Raw genomic sequence first — 14,299 nt, 5'->3', positions numbered from 1 at the left:
TATTTAAAAAGAAATTAAAAAAAACAAATGTCAGCATACCCATCCGCAAATGCTATTAAAAAAAGTCGATAAAAGTCGTCATTTAAAAAGAAATTTAAAAACAAATGTCTGTAAAAGTGAGACATTATTAATAAATGTTTAGTAACTTTGTTTTCTTATTCATAAAGAGTAAAACTTTTTTTCAAAATAAATAATGTGACAAATAATCGTTTAGTTACTACGACAACGTCAGTAAATAAAAAAAATGTTACGTGCGCTTGCGTCAGGAAGGGAGCGACGCGTGTTTTTTATGCTGGTCGCCATGGAACTCAGCGCCCTAGGAGTACCAAAACATTTATTCAGTTCGAAAAACAAGCAGCATTTAACATTACACGAGAACAAGTAAAATTGACCGCGACTTACCTCTTACATCTTTGAAGTCTCGATAATAACTTACAAATAAAATAAAATAACTGTTAGAAACCCACCCAATAAATGTTACGGTAACATTTATTGGGTAGGTTTCTAACAGTTATTTTGTTTTTTGTTTTGGTAAATTTTTAGATTAGGTCCACCTCCACAATGTTCTTCTAAATGACGACTTACTAGGTTTTTGACTATGCTGAATACGGAAATCGCATTGAAATTTTGCAGAAATATGCAGTTATCGAGATATAAAAAGTTGTATTATGCATTGTATTCTTTGGTGGCTATCTTTTTACGCACGTGCGCGCGCGCCATAAACAAATCTACGCGCGTAACAAAGATGGCCACCAAAGAATACAATGCATAATACAACTTTTTATATCTCGATAACTACTTATTTCTGCAAATTTTCAATGCTATATCCGTATTCAGCGTAGTCGAAAATCGTTATCAGTCGTAATTTAAAAGAAAATTGTGGAGGTGGACCTAATCTAAAAAAATACCTTTGTTTTTTTTTATCAGGGCATTTGTAAGAAATAGGCACCCAGAGGAGTCTGTTTCGAATATTAAAAGAGAATCTCGGAAACGACCGAATTAATTAACGATTTGAATGTCACATTTTTTTTTTTTTTTAATTACATTTTCACCCCAAACAAGGCACATTGCCACTTTGGTGTAGCTACTATCAGGGGCAACAACTACTGGGGTACTATGTTGGGATTTGGGCAGCAATATGTCGGTTCACGTTACACTTGAACTTCTGCATGTCAGTACAGTTGGGGAAGCAGGGACCTGGAATGGAATTCCAGAGTCTAGTGGTTCTGGGGAAGAAACTACTGGAGTAGAAAGATCTTTTACATCTAGGGATCCCTACTGTGTGGGGGTGGGATTTAGCTGCCTGTCGGATTTGTCGAGGGTGTCTACGTCGCGGGGGCACAAGTGTCTGCTGTTCGCCAGAGCATTAACCATTAAAATACTTGTAGAACAGGCAGAGGGATGCAACATTTCGTCGATGGGAGAGAGGCTGAAGCTTGGATGCGTAAAATTAGGGATGGTGATGCAGTTTTAAACGTACATCTTCATCCAGACCTCCGGGTGAAATAAGTTTGACAAAAGTAAAATAATAGGAAATTGTTACTTGTGAGGAAAAAAAATTCAGAAAAAAAAACTAGTAGATTTATAATTACCTAAGAAATTAAGATTTCGATAATATGCGTGAATTTAAGTTTGAGTAACACCATTTTTATTCTCTATTTCAAAAGAGTTCTGTCAGGGGAGGTAATCAAGGCAATTTTGTAATACTTTTTCGGAAATGGCTTTTGCTTTTCTTTCGAAAAAGGACTTCAAACGACTTAAATTCAAAGGATTTTTTTTAACTAGAGATTGCCGAAATTGATTGACTTAACCTTAACACTTAACCTTAATCTAACCCTAAAACCAGACTCTAAAGTTGAATTATTTTCCTTGAAATTCGCGACAGTGGCAGAAAATGGCAGCGATTGCCACATATGATTAAATGTTGATTTTTTTTTTAAAATAATAATAAAAATTATTATAATAATAATAAACTTACTAGATTTTCTGTAAATTTTATTATAAGCTAATATTTTCCCATCATAATAAGTAAGTCCTAAAGTTTCTCTGTTATTTTAATTTAAACTATTAATTATATTGGGGGGGGGAGTTGGAGAAACGCCATTTTGAATGCAATAACTATCAACTATATTATTTTGATTATTCGGACTACTGTTCTCAACTTGAATGCTATTCTTACGAAGTTTCAACAGATGTCATCTTTGACTTTCTCCAGATAGGTCTTGTCGAACTCTGGAAGGTTTATGGAATTTCGAAGTAAATCCTTTATTTAATACGCGTATCCATTCCAGAGTTTACCACTTTAGTTTTTTTTTTCCAAAAAAAAAAGGAAAACAAAAACATGTTTTTTTGTTTTGTTTTGTTTTGTTTTTTCTCATTTTGTTTTTCTTTTATTCTGTTCCCTACATTTGATGGATTTTGTTATTGTTTGAACACCGTACTAGTAAGGAATAGGCAACCATAGGATTTCAGTTTTTATCAAGTCAGTTCCGAGTACTGGAGGAAAATCTCGAGTCTGAGAAACGATTGAAGCAGTTTGAATTTGAAAGCTAATATGTTTTAGACAACATGTAGCATCTTGGTGTATTATCTATCAAGTTTCTTGGATCGAGCACTATTTACTGCCCAAGGGTTGCTCAGGATCCACAGAAGCACTTTCCCAACAGGTTCATTGTGTCAAGATACATGTTCATCCAGCACCAAAAGTCAGTGTTGAACAACTGTATTTTGTTTCTAAATTTTTTAGATGAGGATTAATGATTTGCATTATTAAGATTTGGCTTTAATTCTCATAACGTTTCGACTGATGTAACCTGAGACCTTCCGTGTAGATTGCCAAACTCGGAAATCTTTTTGTTGAACTGGGAATCATAGAAGTCGGCGTTGAAATACTGCATATATACGTAAAAGGGAATACAGCATTGTGTTTGTTACATGGTTATCACCACAATATATTGTACCTATTTACTATGCCTCCCCACGGGACACAGTTAGACACCAGGGTCGTTTTTTAACGTGGATAAAAAGTACAAAAATAAAAATTGTCACAGTCGTGAAAGAGAACGAGAAATGGAAGTGCCGCATCTGAAGAAAGATACTACACTTTGATCTTGGCCAAAAGGCCAAATAAATGACGATACATAGCATCATAGTGATCCGTGATTGCTTTTGCTGTTTAACTGTTATTAATTTTATGCAAATTGGTGACTTTTTGACTTTTCAATAATCCTTTTTTTTTTCTTTTCTTTTTTTAGCTGTTCAACATGGAAGAGAAGCGCCGTGAACAGATGCATTATTTGGCAGTCCTTATCCAAAAAGTTTGGCGCGGATGGCAGCAATGGAGAATGTTCCAGATTATGAGGAGCAGTGAAATTATCATTTCTTGTACGTTCCGAGGATACTGGGTAAGTTATATAGATATACTGAAATGTCATATCGAATGAATAAAGCTTTTTACTGTTAAAATATTTTCGTTACTCTCTATCTCTCTCTCTCTTTCTCTCTCTCTCTCTCTCTCTCTCTCTCTCTCTATATATATATATATATATATATATATATATATATATATATATATAATAAATTCCACAGCCAAACAACGTCGCAGCCCACAAGAGTCATACAGTCAACGAACCGGCTGTTGTTTTTGGCTCTTGTGGGCTACGACGTTGTTTGGCTGTGGAATTTATTATATATAATCTCTCACATTCTGAAAATTATATATATATATATATATATATATATATATATATATATATATATATATATATATATATATGAAGGTAAACAGTTACATTTGGTCGCTATAAATAGCCATCTGTTTCAGTCAGGAACATCAGGTGACCCTGAACCATTTGACGCTAAAAGAAAAAAGAAGAAAACAGAAAAAATATTTTTTTTTTAATTTGTTCTTGTTATCGAGCACTATCTAACCACCTCGTTGAGGTCATTAGTTACTACTTTTGAATATATCAAGCCTGGATATATATATATATATATATATATATATATATATATATATATATACTAGCAGTTCCGCCCGGCTTTGCTCGGGCCCTATGTACTGTTCATAAGGTTATATGCATATGTATATATTAAAAAGTGTAAATATGTAAAGTAATGTATTTCTGTATAATAGTCTTCCTTAACTACCATAGAGAAAAGACAGACAGACATTTTCACTTTATAGATAGATAGGATGCAATATATAGTAATGATTTTAAAAGTATAAAAAAAAAAACTCATGCGCCACCACCGAGAATCGAAACCAAAATGTTCAACTCACGATTTATTTTGCATCTGCCATAAATGACTGGGCTATGAAAACATGTTTACTGCACGGCTAAAAATTAAAACATGAACCAATATCAATTACGTTATGCATTCGTAATTCGATCTTCACCTGGCAAATTTCATTTTTTTTTAATTTTCACACTTTTGCTCCGAATTTTCCGGGCTAAAACCTAAATATAAAGTTTTGCATAGATTCAAATACCTTATATATGAAGTTTCATGTATGTAGACTAAAAACTCTAGGAGAAGTTTGATAGGCAAAACTGTGCAACAAAAATATATACGAATACATAAATATATATGGAAACAATTTTGTTTCCTGTAAACTTTTTACGCAAATATTATGCAAGTACAAATGATGCAGAACATCTGCATGAATATAATTACACGTAATAGTTAACTAAAGATGATCATCACATAAGAAAACCGAAAAAACTAATAGAGAATTAATTAAAATGAATGTTTAAAACAATATGCAAATTAACTAGATTTTTTGTAGATGGATGCAATTGTACAACCCATATATAAGAAAATTGTATTCTATTTTTAAATAAGTAGAAAAGGATGTTTTAATATGAATATCAATACACCCAAAAGAAAAACGAATTTATAGGAGTACAGAGAGGATATATATATATATATATATATATATATATATATATATATATATATAATGTGTGTTCGCGTATAAATTTAAAATAAAATATGACATATATATACTAGCATTTCAGCCCGGCGTTGCCCGGGTGTTCGGATGTGTATGTTGAGCAAAAAAGAAAAAAAGTGGTAGTAGGAAGGCAGGCTCGAACCCGTACCGCAAAGGAGGAAAAAAACGGGGTAAAACCTAACGTTTATGCTGTTACAATCACCACCAAACCGGAAGCGACATTTTTCAAAATTAAGGCTAGACAATCTAAAGGAGAGGATAACTTTAAAAAATATCGGCGAAAAAAGTAACCCCCCCCCCTGTCGAAAAGTGCCTAGTTGAAGGGGAAGATATTAATGTTTTTAGACAGTTTTTCGATATTTGTCGTATGAAAGGTCGAACTTTAAAACGATATTGATCTTGGTAAAATCCGTCGTCTCTATTGAAAGTTTAAGGCAGACATGCAAACAGACATACATACATACATTTATATATTGGTAACTAAAAATTTTCGACCCAAACTGATGAAAAAGCTTGCCCTATCTCTGAATACCCTTTATGTAAAATTTCAAATATTTAGACCAGAAATTGTCTGAGTAATTTGGAAGAGACCGCAGAGGTCAATTTTTTTTAACTTTGACCCCTTGAAATTTATTGTTTGGGGCTCAAATCAAGTTATTAAGTTAGATCCATGTCCAAGGAACCTATATCTAAAATTTCAAGTGTTTAGACCCAAAAGTGGCGGAGGAGTTTGGTAGAGTTCTCAAAGGTCAAATCGTTGAACTTTGACCCATTAATCGCCAAATTTATGGCCAAAGCCCGATCACATCGATTTTCCCAAATGTCAATACCCTGTATATCAAATTTCGAGTCTGTAGACTAAAAATTGAGTGAGTTATTGCGTAGGGAAATGTACACATGCACATACACAGACACACAGATACACACACAGACACGTTCACTTTTATATATATATATATATATATATATATATATATATATATATATATATATATATATATATATATATATATTAGATAGATATATATATATATATTAGTGCCAATTCAGGAAAGGTGTGGTTGGTAACTTTACAACTCTTGGCACAAAAATTTCACGCGTAAGTCGCAGTGTCATCAATGATGTTTCGTGGTATTCATCGAAATCGATGGACGGACATCATATTGTATAAATACTGCCGTATGTACATGTATATATACTATATACCTGTGTATATGCATATATACATATAGAGAGAGAGGAGAAGAGAGAGAGAGTCAGTTATGAAAATATATTTATGGAAATTAAGCTACCCAGAGGCTTCCACATTTCATCCCCATAGCTACTCGTTAGGCTAACATGCATGGAATTTGTGTTACCGAATATACTCATCGTGTTTAGTCTAGCTAGTTAGCCAATAGATTCTTTGTTATTGCCTCCCACAGGTTACTATTTCCATTAGTCAATGGCAGGACTTCTCTCAAACAGGTGCTCTGCTGACTCTTACTTCCTCTTCTCTTGTTTTGTTTTGAATAAACCACATTGAATGCAAAAAATAAACTCTTCCAAATTCACCAAAATTTTTACTTTTCCATTTAGAACCTTCAACAATATAACAATAGAATGCAATAATGCGTCCATTCTTCAAAAGTTGAAAACGTTGGGCGTTGTGTAGTATAGACGATGGAACGAAAATAAATATGCAACAAATAAATGTTACCAAAAGCAAGATAAGTTACTCTGTTGTGCTTTAGCTTATTTACTTAGGAACAAAAGTAGTGTCCACTATGTTAAGTAAGAATGAAAAAAATAAATGGTTGCTCCATTATATCCATTTGGATCCTAATAATCGCTCAAAAATCGAAAATTCACCAAAACTACTGGTAGAACACTTCCCCCAATAAATATCACGGAGACATTTGTTGGATGGGTTTTTACCAGTATTTTTTGTTAATTTCTAATTTTTTGACTATTGTCGAGACCGTCTTATACCAGCCATTTTTTTTTTGTTTTTGTTCTAATTTGAAACTCGGCACTACTTATATTTCGAAGTAAATAAACACTGAAAATAAGTGAAAACACACAAAATTTGCTTTTGGTAACGTTTAGTTTTTACTAATTATTTTCACCCCTTTTCGTTCTGTTTATATTGCAAAACTTCCACGACGTAATTTCGGTTTATTTTTCTGCATATGGTATGTTTAGTAAATGGAATAGTGGATAAGTATATAAACAGACTAGTAGAAATAATTACACAAACACATCATTGTAGCATATGCAATATATTTCGATCAATTCAAACAACCTTAATCATTTGGTGTAAATAAGCTTTACTGAAAAGAAAACGAAGTCTTATTTACAGCAGAGCATGGAAAGTGTTATGAAGGGGGGGGGGGGGCAGTCGCCAGTTTGTTATGAATGGGAGTATTGTCATCTCATAACTGTTAATGTCTTGCAAAAGATTATGTCCGAAGACGAATATGTGGATATGTGTGTAGTACATGAATGGCAGAAAGTAGTGGAAGAAATAAAAATATTCACAATTGACTTGACGTAGACATTTTCCTTACAGAAAGGCAACACACAGAATGATTACAAATTACGAGGTGCTTCAAATAAGTTTCCAGACTTTTTTGTACAGGCATTTAAAATTGTCGTAGACTCTTGAAAATTCAGTATGTTATTATTATGCATCGTACGTTTTTACCCTCATGTATATACGTATAAATAAACCATTAGTTATATAACGATATGTCTTCGTCACATTATATAACAACCAAACATCATTATTCTACACTCACTTGGAGTTCTCACACAGACCATCATCAGCTGATAATAACTGGTGGTGCTTCCTAGAGTCTGGGTGACAACAAGTCTCCACACCCGGCCCCAAAATCAAAATTCCTGTAATGACCTGGTCCCTATTGATTGCGGTGTAATGTTTGTCGTGTGCAGTTCTAGATGGTCCACCCTCCCTAGTATTGCATCCTCTCTTTGAGAAGGGGTATGTTTATTGCTAATCGCCTGATGCAGCCTTACCGGAGAATACCGACGGGGTTGATTGGGCAGGTTTTTGCAGGTCAGAGTGCCCCCCTCGGGGCGCTGACTTCTCAATCGCACTTTTCGACCCTGGTGTCAAAGTTCTTACAGTGGGAAAGAACTAAATAACCCCCCATATTTCTAGTATTCTCCACCGCTTTCGATAACTTTTGCAAATGACTTTGAGTTATTACAACAGCCTAGGTATGACACTAATTTTCGACACCCATAACAAAAAAAAAAATACAAGTAAAAATAAAACTAGTAAAATGTAATTAATTCACCATAATTTTCACTCTATATTGAAAAAGAAGCATCGGGATTTAAATCGCATGTAAACATTATTTATTTGATACTCCATAAAATCGACGAAATTTGATTTTAAGGTCGCAGAAACATAAAAAAAAAAAAAAATTAGATAATAAACGCGTAATGGCCGAAGTGTTTTTCGATATGCATGACAAAACAAAGATTAAAAATATAGAAAAAAAAATTGTACAAATATACATTATATCTTGTTAAAGTTTTTGTTCAATCATTATTCAAGTGAAATAGAAGAGTAAAAAGTCATTCCTTTGGCTTGAAATATTATATAAAAAAAATGTATATATCCAGAAAAAATGTCAAAAGCAGACAAAACCTAAAACAATTAACTTCCGGTTTGATATTGAAGCCTTAACTGACAAAATTTCTTTTATTATTAATTTTCAATATCATCATTTGTAACTCGAAAAGAAGTAATATTAAAATTATTTTTAATTCCTCTCTATTCTAGAAAATATCAATTTTTAAATCCTAAAACTAAGTTTTTTATTTTAATATTAACTAAATCCTTAAATTAACTTTATTGGAATATTATTTTCAATTTAAATTTTTTTATGAAGTCATAAATTAAAAGTCATGTTTTTATTTAATATTAACAGATTGTAAACCATGCCGTGCACAAAGAAATTAAATTAACTCTGAACTCATAATTGTTTCAGTTACTTGGTTTAGAAATTATAGTTTTGTTCTGACAAAAGAAACAAGTAACGCTACGATTTTTATCAGTGAAGTATGAACAGATTACTGTGTCATCGGTCTACCATAAAAGAATTATCTACGTTCGATTTCTAAATATATTTTTTAATTATTCACGATTAAAAAACGGTGTAGATTTTTTTTTTAATTCGAAATTATTAACAGTAAGTTCGTTTATTCATAATAAGCTTTAAGACGCAATCTCCCCCTCTTTTTTATGAACTCTGAAAAATACAATCAATAAAAATAATAAATTACTTCGGAAATCTTTTAAACATTTTATAGGCAAAAGTTATTAAATGTAATTAACGAATAATAAAAAAAAAAGATTTCTTAAAACTTAAATAATTTTGATATATTTTTCATCATTTTGGGGGGGGGGTCAGAAAAATCGACAAAAATCGAATAACTTGGCAAAGATTGAAACCTAAAATTAAAGCTATCTTATTTCTATCATTTTAATATATTTTAACATCTAAAACAATTAGCTTCCGTTTTCTCATTCTTATTATGTAAAAAAAAAAAACAACAACAACAAAAAACTATGAAAGCTATCCCTATCCTTCCAAAAGAATTCTGATAAGATCGCGTTCGGGTAGGGGCAAATATGAGAAATTTTTTGTATATTATTTTATTTCAGTTTATATATAGTAATTTCGCTATTTTTTTTATTTTTTATTTATTTATTTTTTTTTTGCCGACTTATTTTTAAAAAGTAATTCGGTAAAAAAAAATTAGCGAAATTGATCAATTAATTGATTTTTGAGAGAATTTTTAAAAAAATTGCGTTGTTTTTATTGTTTACGTCAAATAACGTAGTAATAACATTTTTCCCGTTTTTTTTTATCTTTTGGGGAATTTTTTCTTTTTCTTTTATTTATTTATGTTGTTTTTTTTTTTAACTCGCCGGTTTTACGGAGAGTTAAAAGAATGGAATTTTTTTATCTTTCTTCTTGAAAATAACAGCAAAAATCACGATGAATCAATTTTATTTCACAAGTTCTTACTGTTATTATTCGTTGCGAGGATCGAAAATTCCGCCTTTATTAGTATCACTAAATGGACCCCCGGCGTTGCTCGGTCGTACAATATGCTTAAATATGATATTTTGATTTATAGATTGTGTATGTATTATTATAGAATCAATGCGCTGTTGAATATTATATAATACGAGGAATAATTTGCCTGGTGGACTAATTCGCGATAAACTTAAAAATAATAATGTTAATGTCGTTCATCAAATCCTGTCTGTGATTGTTTACAATATCACGTCAGCTGATATTTGGGCTAGACGGTTTTAAAAATAGTCTTCCTTCTCTTATAGATAAAAGAAGAATTTTTACAGGGGAATATTTTACGTCACACCAGTATAAACTTGGCAGGTGTAACGTAAAATATTCCCCAGTAAAATTTTATTTTTATCTATTAGAGAAGAGAGACTATATTAAAGATCGGCGTTTTTTCGATTTTCTATCCTTATCGGATGAATTTCTGCACAAAACATATCTAAGAATACTGCCAGAAATATAAATTACCTTTGTGTGAAATTTGCGAAAGATAGGTTCAGCCGTTTCGGAACCTATAAGGAAGGAACTCACACACAAACACACACACAAAGTGACTTTTATATAATACTACAAATAGAGATACATACAACAGCCACTTACTATTGATTTCTCGCTGGCAACAACCATTGGTCTACCTGGAATTTTGGTGGCAATAAGTATCCCCAAGGTTCAACTACTCTTTGCACTTATTGAGTGGAGGTCTGGTTAGTGCTTTCAACCCTCGACCTTTCAGCAGTAAATGACGTCATTAATATCTTTAGTGTAAAGTGTTATTCTTCTCTTTGCCTAGAGACGTTCTACTTTTTATTTTGTTTATCTGATTTTTTTTCTTTTCTTTGTCCTTACTTTCTTTCTTTCCTTCCTTCTTATTGTTTATATTTCTGTAAATGACGTTGTCACGTTTTTAGAGTAAATTTCAGTTTTTTTCCTATTACTTAAGGATGTTCTTTCTTTTTTTTTTTTTTTGTCCTTCTTTCAATCTTTGTTAGTCCCCACTTCCTTCTTTATTTCTTCGTTTTTCCTTTCTCTCTTTTCTTTTTCTCATTCTTATTATTTCTGTGAATGACGTCGTCACATTTTCAGTGTAAATTTCGTGTGTACATGTAAATTTTTCTTTCCTCCTTTCTATAATTCTTATTTCTCCCTCTCCCTTCTTTCTTTCTTTAAACTTTCTTCCTTCCTTTCTTATTTTTTTTTTCGCTTTCTTATTTCTGTAAATGACGTCGAACAGTTATGAAGTCATCAATCATTTATGCTACATCACGCGAGATATTAAAATACAAGTTTTGGTTTTTGCCCTTTTTTACCGCCTCCCCAAGTGGGTCGGATGCCTGAAAATGGGCATATGCTGCGCTAAAGAAATTTACATTCCACCCATAAGCACTCCAGTGGGTCATAAGATCCTAAAGCCGGCTAAGTCCATCACATATATGGAAACGAAACGAAAAGAAAAAAAAATAGCGAAAGAAAAAGAAAGGATGCTGGAGCTTAAAGCAACTATTTTAATTCAAAAAATGTATCGGGTTTGGCGAAGTAAATTACAGACAAGGCGAGAGCTGGCGTGGCATATCTTTCAAAAAATCGAGTATTACGGTGAACGAAATCAGATGAGACTTAACCGGTTCTTCTGTGTCTTGATTGATGGCTTCAGCGCTGAAGACTCGCTATCAAAAAGAGTATTACGCGGCGAAAATGAGTTGGCACCCGTTCCGAACCCGCTTGTGGACATCAATGAATTATTGGAGGTTCCCGATACTGCTGGAGTCAATATATTGCCACCATTTCGGATTGAAAATTTAAAAGGTCTGATGAACTTCTTGAAGAGAGGCAACAGTCTGCACTCGACCTGCGTGATAAATCTGCTTATCATGACAACACAGAAAATGAGAACGAGGCAAAACATTAACGAAATAAGTACGTCAATGAGCAAAAAAGTAACTGTAGTTGGCGACATACACGGTAGCCTTGAAGATTTACTGTTAATCTTTTATAAGAACGACTTACCATCGATAAGCAATCCGTACATCTTTAATGGCGATATCGTAGATAGAGGGGCAAAGGCAATAGAAGTCCTTATGATACTGTGCTATTGTTTTTTACTATATCCAAACCATGTCCACTTAAACCGAGGCAATCATGAAGACTGGAACATGAACGAGAAATACGGCTTTTCGAAAGAAGTGATGACGAAATACAGGGATAAAGCCGACAGTCTGAAAATCGCTGCTCTTTGCAAAGGTCTGTTCCGAGAGATGCCGTTTGGTGCCGTTATTGATCGGAAGATATTTGTTGTGCACGGTGGTATCTCCGACATAACGGACTTGGATATACTTTCCGAGATCCAACGCAATCTGTTTGATTCGCTTATAAAACCACCGCGACACATTTTCAATGAAAAAAGAACACAGTGGGAACAGTTAATGGATATTTTGTGGAGCGACCCTGTTATGGAGGACGGTTGTGAATCAAATGACTATCGTGGTGGCGGAAAATTATTCGGACCGGATGTGACGGAACAATTCCTCAAAGACAACAATCTTGAACTTTTAATAAGATCGCACGAATGTAAACCCAACGGATACGCCTATGACCATTTTGGCAAAGTGCTGACCATATTTTCATCGTCAAATTATTACCACCCGGGGAGCAACAAAGGGGCATATGTCGTATACCCGGGGGATATTAAACAGATACGTATTATACAGTTCATTAGCAACGAGGAAACGTTGGAAAGTCTCAAATTCAAAGCAAATGTGGTTTCCATGGAAAAAAAGGCTATAAGCGAACTTAAGTGCATGATGTGCACTCATCGCCATCAGCTGACGCAAATGTTCCATGAAAAGGATGTTCACAGAACTGGAATGATCTCAATGGATGACTATGGAAATATTATGGGCCAAGTCCTTAATATAAAACTTCCCTGGCGACTAATACAGCCTATGATTTGTGCGAAAGACGAAAACAACCAAGTTATCTATGAGACGAGCTTCAATTATGCCAAAGAGATAGAGGAAGAAAGCGCTTCGGAAGTTCTGTTTAACAACATGGAGATACTAGAGACGATATTTCGAGCAATTGACCAGGATAATTCCGGGTTTGTCACAATGGAAGAATTTTCAAACGCGGTCTCACTTTTACATAAACATTCTGCTATGGACATCCAGCTAGAAGATATGGAATTGGGGGAATTAATTGACATTGATAAAAACGGAGTCATTGATATCAGTGAATTTTTTGAAGCCTTTAAAATATCAAGAGTATCATAAAAGGATAAAGATAACACCGGGAATAAGAAAGAAAAGAAAAAAAAAAGCTTTCGTTGGCCTTCAAGCTAGGATCAAAGTGTTGGATCCGTTTTGACCTCGGTCGGAGGAGAAATCCTAGTGGACTGGGGCAATTTTTTATTTTTGTCTAATCCAGAAAGTCCATTTAAGGAGCTTAATATCCTCCAGGATCGTGCATCTGACTTTGCTCTCGTGGGGAGGCAAGTAAATAGGGACAAAAAACACTTTATTAAATTTCAAGGAATATCACAATAAAGAATAGTTATTATCATCATCATCATCATCATCATCGGTTTAACGTTTGTTTTACATTTTTAGTATGTATTGAGTGGCTTTAAGAAATTGACTTACAAACCTACTTATCGGGTCTTTATTCATCCCTCTTTTTCTCAAGTTCACTTGTTCACACATTTTTCTTGAGCCCAACTCCCTATGAAGTCAATTTGCTATTGAAACTTGTTTTTCTGTGGCAGGTTGGTGGGGCGTTGGGTTGCTTACTCGACCGACAGGTAACACCAAACAGGGCTCCATGGAGTGCTATATAGAGCTTTCTTTCGTTCCCTTCCACTGCAAGTACTTAGACACTACGGTCGGAAAATGGAATTGAGAATCAGCGCCCCAAAGGAGGGGCCCTCTAGCCTGCAAAAGGTGCCTGGCCAATCCCATCGGCATTCCTCGGTAAGGGCGCCTCAGGCGATTAGCAATAAAAAAAACCCTTCTCAAAGAGAGAAAGCAAAGCCTGGGAGGGTGGACCTCCTAGAACTGCACAGAACTAAACTCTAACCACAAAACCAACGTGGACCGGATCATAACAAGAATGGTCTAATCTCTGTTGATTTTGGCGGCCCAGAATAAAAATCCCTAGCTGATATAGAGCTAACTGCCTGACACTTGTTTTTGTATATAACCGACCAACCACAGAATGCACCGGAGGTTCTTAGCTTGTGGCAACT

General features: G+C 33.9%; 1 protein-coding gene and 1 pseudogene across 2 annotated transcripts in view; both read left to right on the top strand.

Annotated features, from left to right (window-relative positions):
• LOC145259956 (unconventional myosin-Ia-like) overlaps positions 1-14,299 on the top strand; it is a 1,146,131-nt gene that overhangs the window by 1,060,928 nt on the left and 70,904 nt on the right. Inside the window, exon 23 of the mRNA XM_080117933.1 lies at positions 3,255-3,404. Coding sequence (XP_079974059.1) covers positions 3,255-3,404 — 150 coding nt within the window. The remainder of the gene's footprint in view (positions 1-3,254; positions 3,405-14,299) is intronic.
• On the top strand, positions 10,975-13,468 carry LOC145259955 (serine/threonine-protein phosphatase with EF-hands 1 pseudogene; annotated as a pseudogene). Its single transcript, XR_013864236.1, has one exon. The product of XR_013864236.1 is annotated as a serine/threonine-protein phosphatase with EF-hands 1 pseudogene (transcript).

The sequence above is a fragment of the Euprymna scolopes genome, chromosome 35 (assembly GCF_053919585.1).
Source record: "Euprymna scolopes isolate OS-2025 chromosome 35, ASM5391958v1, whole genome shotgun sequence".
Taxonomy (NCBI): Eukaryota; Metazoa; Mollusca; class Cephalopoda; order Sepiida; family Sepiolidae; genus Euprymna; species Euprymna scolopes.
The sequence above is the reverse complement of the archived record's forward strand: the minus strand, read 5'-3'. Positions and strand labels throughout refer to the sequence as shown.